The sequence below is a fragment of the Phalaenopsis equestris genome, unplaced genomic scaffold (assembly GCF_001263595.1).
Source record: "Phalaenopsis equestris unplaced genomic scaffold, ASM126359v1 Scaffold000251, whole genome shotgun sequence".
Classification (NCBI taxonomy): Eukaryota; Viridiplantae; Streptophyta; class Magnoliopsida; order Asparagales; family Orchidaceae; genus Phalaenopsis; species Phalaenopsis equestris.
The window spans coordinates 501,146-508,698 of NW_018164693.1; the positions used below are offsets into that span (position 1 = coordinate 501,146).

Sequence of the window (7,553 nt, forward strand, 5' to 3'; positions counted from 1 at the left end):
ATAGTCCCCAAAAAGAAGCAAAAAGCAAAGAGGGGAATCAAAATAGAGTAAAATCAGGTATTTTAACATAATCTACACTGCAAAAATGAAATGGAATAGTAAATAGAACGACACAATCAAAATCATTAAGATGGCGATAATTGTAGAGCAAATCTGCACAATCTTCAATGAAGCAAATAATCACCAACATCTTCTAGATACACCCTAAAGGCAGGACCATAAATTTCACCACTAGTGCTAATAGAGCTCATAATCTTTAGGTTCCCTAATTCTAATGAGCTCCCTAGACAAGACAACAACAACAACAACAAAGCCTTAATCCCACTACGTGGGGTCGGCTACATGAATCCTTTTTCTCAATTGCGTCCTATTTAGTGTCATATTTTCATTTTGTTCTAAAAAATTAAGATCATTTTTTATACAATTAGCCCAAGTCTTCCTAGGTCTACCTCTTCCTTTCTTAACATAAGTCGAATCTAAAACATCTACTCTTCTAATTGGATCATCAGATGGTCGACGTTTAATGTGACCAAACCATTTAAGATGACTCCCTAATTTTGTTCGTCACTGGAGCTACACCAATCTTATCCCAGATAAATTCATTTCGCATTTTGTCTATAAGTGTAACCACTCGACAACACTTAATTAATATTATGCTTCTCTTTTAAAGACCAACATTCAACGCCATATAGCGTTGCAGTTCTCACCACCCTCTTATAAAATTTTCCTTTCAGTCTAAACAGTACTTACAGTACTCTAAGCGGTACTTTTCTATCACACAAAAGGCCCGAAGCATTCCTCCATTTCAATCAAACAACTTGAATTGTACTATTAACATCCCCATCTATATCACCATCGCTTTGAACAACAGACCCGAGATATCTAAATCATTCACACCTTTTAATAATTTGATTACCCATACCCAAAGTTCCAAAGTTACACTTCTGTCACTAGAGCTACTACTACTAAAATTACATTCTATGTATTCAGTTTTAGTTCTAGTAAATTGCAGGCCTTTATACTCCAATGTAAACCTCCATAATTTAAGTTTTTCCCTAAAGCAAAAATGATATGGGCTTAAAGCCGATCCCTGATACGAGAAGGAGATCATCAGCAAAAAACATAAGCCAAGGTACATCCTCCTGTAAATGTCCAGCAAGACCATCCATAACTAAAGCAAAAAAGACATGGGCTTAAAGCCGATCCTGATGTAATCCAACAAAAATAGGAAAATATTTGGTCAATCCTCCTTCAGTTTGAACACAAGTAACAACTCTAGTATACATATCTTTAATGACTTAAATCTAAGTCATATCAATACCTTTCTTCTCAAGAACTCTCTGAAGGATATCTCTTAGAACCTTATTGTAAGCTTTTTCTAATTCAATAAAAAATAAATGTAGATTCTCCTTATTATCTCTGAACTTCTCCATCAAATTTCTCAAATATAGCTTCCATGGTAAACCTGCCCGACATAAATCCAAATCTTTGTACTACGTTTTAACTTGTGTTTAATTACCCTCCCATAATTTTAATGCATGACACATCAACTTAATTCATCTATAATTTGCACACTCTTGTGCATCCCTTTATCTTACTTATTCTTAGAAATGATGATCAAAATACTCTTCTTCCACTCCTCAGACATCTTGTTAGTTTTTAAAAGAATATTAAAGAGCTCCCTTGACAAGAGGTAGATGATAAGTTGTATAGGCGAAGGGTTTGTAAAATTCCTACAATAGGAAAAAAAAAATGTAGAACTTATCTCATATGAGCAAGAAATAGCTTGCTTGCCACACTTATTATAGCCAAAGAGCAATCACCCAACTTAAGAACAATACGACCAAACTACCAAGTTCAAATCCACTAAAAAGAGAAGTGTCCAACCTAAATAACTCAAATTGTTCCCTTTAAGCTCCTGACACATAGAAGCTGAACAAATGTCTCTCCCTTCCTTCAATATTTGAGAATAGATATGCGCTACAAATGCCTGACATAAAGACATATTTTCTCCAAATTAATAAGGCATTTTAGGTCATTATGGATATTTCTATTCAAAAATTCAATAGACTTATATCAATCCCAGTTTTGACCAACCAATTAGCACATGAATTTCCTTCACTGTAAATATGAGTAATTTTAAAGTTGAAACTCATAAATAATCTTTTAGTATCTCTAATAAAGTAAAATAGAGAAGCAATAGCAAAATCTGCTTGTGCGCCGTTCATAAGCTGCTTTATAAACAACAAAAACTTATTTCAATATAAGGGTTCTGGATTTGTAGGGTTTTTGCTAATTTTTTACTATAGTTAGTAGCAAAAAATTCGACATATATAACTTTGGACTGAGAAAGGGCTCCATGTCATACATGCATCATAATAAATATTAGAATTTTAAAATTTATTTTATTTATAATCAAATACAGAAAAAAATAACTTGTTTAATAATTCCTTAAAAAAATGTCAAAGAGTGTAAATGTATTATAATTATTTTAAGAGATTCATATACACTCGTAATATGCCAACACGAATCTAAAAGCAATCTTATGGAGTGAAAGACAAGTATGGTCAAAGATAACCCACCATAAGTAAAGTTCATATCAATGTGAACCCACATGCTCTGATGCCTAACCATGGACCCTCTAAAAATATGTACAAAACCTATCAAATGATAGCCCCTCAGGACCAGAAAGGACCATCCAATGTGGCAACAACACATCCTTCTAGTAGCTTCCTGCTAAAGGATGGAGTTACATGTCAGATTACGATAAAGTGACCTTTGTCCAACAACCTGACTTCATATTGACAACATGAATCACCTTGAAAGGGGGCATCGACTAATATTCAGATCAAGGGAGACGGCCGACCGAAGGCCCTCGGTGACAACCAAGCCAAAGTTCATTTTATATTTTTATTTATCCATTCATTTATTTATTCATATATTTATTTATGACAAAAATATTCTAGAACGCCTTTATTTAAGTGTGGGCAAGCAGGTAATAGTACACTTAATGCATCCTAAGCCTATAAATATGAGTCATTTCTACAGCAAATGATTAATGAACCATTTAGACTAATCCAATATGATTCATTCTCTCTCTCTTTTTCTTTCTCGCCTACACTATATTCCTTGAGTGTACTTCACGGAACAATTTTAAATTCAATATCTTAAAATGTGTGGTGAACGTCAAATATGCCAAAAATAAGAAGAGAAGTACATTAGAGAAAATAAACTCATATGAGATATTTAAATATGGACTGCACTAGCAAGTTTGTTCAACACCGAATACAAGAACCGAGGGAGTAGATATTGGGTCAGATGACAGAGTTGACCCGAGCAATGCTTCAAAGAACTATCTTAAATTCAATATCCTAAAAGGATTCATTCTTTCTCTTTTTTTCTCCTATACCAGAATCATCTCAGATTATCAATATATATTTTAAATACAAGCAGATCATTGCATCCAACTGCCACAACCATTGCTATTTGTAAAAAGAAAATAAAATCAGGAAAAAAAAGGTTTTAAGCATCCGGCGCAAAAATGGACACATGCGCACAATAATATTTGGGATCCAATTTTAAATATATATATATATATATATATATATCTATATACTAATAATTTTACCGTCGGTGCCGCAGCATCGCGGCCCCTACGCCACCATTGGCATACATACGGCCGGGGCAATTAGGCAAAACAAACGTTTTTCTTATTCTCGTTAATTCGGCCTAATTGGGTCCTCTCATTTTTGTTCCATTTTTCACGCTTCTATTTAAGGTCAAGCGGAGCGCCTGTGTCGTCTCCATTTTCAAGTTATTTCTCCTTCTCTTTTGCTCCCATATAGGGATTCTTTAACCAGGTAAGTTTTTTTTTTTTTTTTTTTTTTTTTTTAAATTAATTTTTTTAAAATTTATTATAATTTTTGGCTGATCTCTTGCGCTGCCTGGTTGATTTTTGTTCGTTTTGTGCCCTCCTTTCCAGGTTTTCCTTTGAATTTTTCTCATTATTAGTTGTTGTTGCAATAAACAGCAGATAAAAATCTAATCTTTGCACAGTATTTTTTTTAGTTCTGTTTTTCCCTTGCATAAAAAACAAACAAATAATCTCTTTTGCATTTTCTTGCTCTATTATTTTTGTTTTCGATTATGATGGATTCTACGATGGAAAATGTCATCTTTTTTTCTGGAGTTATTCGGAATCATTTATTTCTAATTACGACACTTCTACTCGGGATTTAATCTCTTACTTTGTTGAAGGAAAATTTGTTTGTTTTCCAAAATTTTCGTAAAGTAGAATTGTTTTTATCCCTTCAAATCAATGCGACGACGAAGGCCTCACGGAAAATTTTAAGCTTTTCCTGCTGATTATAAATGTATTCGTTATCAATATTCCAGATGAAAACTTCATGATAGCATATTCCGTCCTTTTCTCGCTCACATTTCGTTCTTTTGTTGATAATAAGGCTTAGTTGCCCATTTTATTGTTTTCTTAGTTGCAGAATGGGCAGTACTGGAAGCGATAGAATCAACTATGGGGAGCACACCTATGCTAACTTGGAGAGGGAGCCTTACTGGCCCTCAGAGAAGCTCCGTATCTCGATCACCGGGGCTGGAGGCTTCATTGCCTCTCACATTGCAAGGCGTTTGAAGAGCGAGGGACACTACATCGTTGCCTCCGATTGGAAGAAGAATGAGCACATGACGGAGGATATGTTCTGCCATGAGTTCCATCTCGTGGATCTGAGGGTTATGGACAATTGCCTCAAGGTTACTCAGGGTGTGGACCATGTCTTCAATCTTGCTGCAGATATGGGAGGGATGGGTTTCATTCAATCAAACCATTCTGTGATTATGTACAACAACACCATGATCAGCTTCAACATGCTTGAGGCTGCCAGGATTAATGGGGTTAAGAGGTTTGTAGAATTTTTTCTTTCTTTTTTAAGCTTGTTTTCTGGTTTATTTTACATAATTTTCAGTATCTGAATTTGATGAAAATCTCTGTTAGAATGTTGAAAGCAGTTTCTGTGGTTTAATACATTCTTTATTATGTATGTTTTATAAAATTTTGGGATGCAGGTTCTTCTATGCGTCTAGTGCTTGTATCTACCCTGAATTCAAGCAATTAGAAACAAATGTGAGCCTGAAGGAGTCTGATGCATGGCCTGCTGAGGTTTGTTGCTGTCTCTCTACTAAAATTAGCTGTATTCTTTTGTTCTTAAGACCCATCTGGCTGTCTGAAGTCGGGAAACAAGATTTGAATACAGTTAATGTAGTTGATTCAGTCATTTGGCTGGACGTTTTACTAACTAATATTGGTTTTAAATTAAGTAAATACCTTCAAACCTTTTCAAAAGCGATGAAAAATGAAGTTTTTATTTTTCTAAAACGTGTGTTTAATCTACTAGCAACCAAATAAGCCCTTGCAAGATACAAATGCAAGCAAAAAGCTTTTGAGTTTTTTCGAATTCAAAAATAAAGACTTTTATTTTATTTTATTTTATCTTTTGATTTGTTTTGCAGCCTCAAGATGCTTATGGCTTGGAGAAGCTTGCAAGTGAGGAATTGTGCAAGCACTACACAAAGGACTTTGGTATTGAATGCCGAATAGGGAGATTCCATAATATTTATGGCCCATTTGGCACATGGAAGGGTACGCCTTTGAACTGTTGCATGATTCAAAATTTGAATTTTCTGTGTGGACCTACTTGCAATTCAGCCTTTAAAGATTGATGCTATCATGTTACTTTGGTAATTTACCTCAGGTGGAAGAGAGAAGGCCCCGGCAGCCTTCTGTAGGAAGGCTATTACTTCAACAGACAAATTTGAAATGTGGGGGGATGGCCTCCAGACGCGGTCCTTCACATTTATAGATGAATGTGTGGAAGGTGTTCTCAGGTAAAATTTCGAAAGTTTGCTGTATTTACATTGCTTAGTTTCTACATAGATTGCTATCGGTAAACAAATCTAGAAGTTTAAATATAGAAATTAAATTTATCAGATTAACAAAGTCGGATTTCCGTGAGCCGCTAAACATCGGTAGTGATGAGATGGTCAGCATGAATGAGATGGCTGAAATAGTCCTTAGCTTCGATGATAAGAAGCTTCCAATTCAGCACATTCCTGGTCCTGAGGGTGTTCGAGGCCGTAACTCCGATAATAATCTGATCAAGGAAAAGCTTGGCTGGGCTCCAACCATGAAATTGAAGGTACTCAATCTACTGCTGCAGGCTGAGCAGATTTGACAGATTTGCCCAATGCTACAATATTTTTTGTTGAATTTTGCAGGATGGACTGAGGATCACATATTTCTGGATAAAGGAGCAAATTGAGAAGGAGAAAAGAGAAGGTGTTGACTTGTCCATTTATGGGACATCAAAGGTTGTTGGAACTCAAGCTCCGGTTCAGCTTGGCTCTCTCCGTGCTGCTGACGGAAAGGAATGAAATTGGTAAACTTGAGCTTCATCATGGCTCTTTGAAACTAAGATGTTATTTGTACCAGCGTTCAGTAATATCTTAAGCTTTGATATTAATTTTTGGTCATTGTTTTTCCTCCAGATCATTTGTAGAACATGTTATTGTGGTGCTTTATTCTGTCTAGAATATTAATAACAATTTAAAGCAATGTGCTTTTCTTATCATATTCTTTAATTGTGCTGTTTCTCTTGGTTAAAATGCAGGCTTTACACTGGCTTGAATTTTTTTTTTATCTCAAGAACTACTGATTTATTTGATTTAAGACACCACTTCAAGCAAATGGAGTTAGTTTTTGTGACTCTAAGGGTTGGAAGAGAAATGTGAGGAAATAGAGTGTTCCGCACAAATATATAATTGGAAGATTTACATACATACCTCTAAATTTTTATGTATTTACATATCTAACACCTCATCTTCAATTTTTATATATTGGCCAGCTTACCTATGAATGAAAGGGTGTATTTCACTTTTTAAAGGTTAAAATAGTAATAATCTTTATGTAATATGAAAGATTTGAGTGGTATAAATGTAAAAAGTGAAGTTTAGGTATTAGATATGTTAATACCTAAGAATTGGGTGGCCGAAATTGCAAAAGATGGATAGATTAGTTTGACTGAATAAGCAGGTGAATATCAGCATCAACTTCAACGAGTCAATATCAGGGTTAAGTCTTATATTTGGTTCTGTAAATTTTTTCAATGACTGCAATCCTGGAAGCTTTAGAGTACAGACAAAATAAAGGACAAGAACGGTGGGTATCAGTTGATTTAGTTAATAAAAGGGTATCAGTTGATTTAGTTGATAAAAAAATTCAATGTCTCAAGTGAATCACACTTGATTTAAATTATACTTTGATATTTAACTTTATTAAAGAATAATATCTGACCATTAAGATTTCATCTTGCTTTAGAGACCCATCTGCCATTGTTGAATATGGGAATTGTTGAATTCAAACTATATGTTATTTTGACCCCAATTAATGAACTAAGGTAAAATGACACTTTTGTAATGTGGTACCGCTCACCTACCACATCTCACCTACCGTTCACCTACCGCTCACCTACCGCTCACCTACC

At 34.8% G+C, this 7,553-nt stretch overlaps 1 protein-coding gene across 2 annotated transcripts; it reads left to right on the forward strand.

Moving 5' to 3' along the window:
* The first annotated feature begins 3,655 nt into the window (after positions 1 to 3,655).
* On the forward strand, positions 3,656 to 6,446 carry LOC110024305 (GDP-mannose 3,5-epimerase 2). 2 transcript variants are annotated; one of them, XM_020724194.1, is made up of 7 exons: positions 3,656 to 3,860; positions 4,500 to 4,916; positions 5,080 to 5,173; positions 5,524 to 5,653; positions 5,766 to 5,898; positions 6,002 to 6,209; positions 6,289 to 6,446. In XM_020724194.1, the coding sequence occupies exons 2-7, from the start codon at positions 4,501 to 4,503 to the stop codon at positions 6,442 to 6,444; spliced, it is 1,137 nt and encodes a 378-aa protein (XP_020579853.1). In that variant the 5' UTR covers positions 3,656 to 3,860; position 4,500; the 3' UTR covers positions 6,445 to 6,446. The 2 variants fall into 2 exon arrangements, with proteins under 2 accessions (XP_020579853.1, XP_020579852.1); XM_020724193.1 differs by having other exon boundaries at positions 3,657 to 3,860; positions 4,494 to 4,916.
* The last annotated feature ends 1,107 nt before the right edge of the window (positions 6,447 to 7,553 follow it).

What these genes read in the sequence shown, in the direction of transcription:
- LOC110024305 (XM_020724194.1), top strand. Translation starts at nt 4,501, where the DNA reads ATGGGCAGTACTGGAAGCGATAGAATCAACTATGGGGAGCACACCTAT. An exon ending in AGGATTAATGGGGTTAAGAG is followed by an intron (nt 4,917 to 5,079) that starts GTTTGTAGAATT and finishes TTTGGGATGCAG; the next exon opens with GTTCTTCTATGCGTCTAGTG. An exon ending in TGTGTGGAAGGTGTTCTCAG is followed by an intron (nt 5,899 to 6,001) that starts GTAAAATTTCGA and finishes TAAATTTATCAG; the next exon opens with ATTAACAAAGTCGGATTTCC.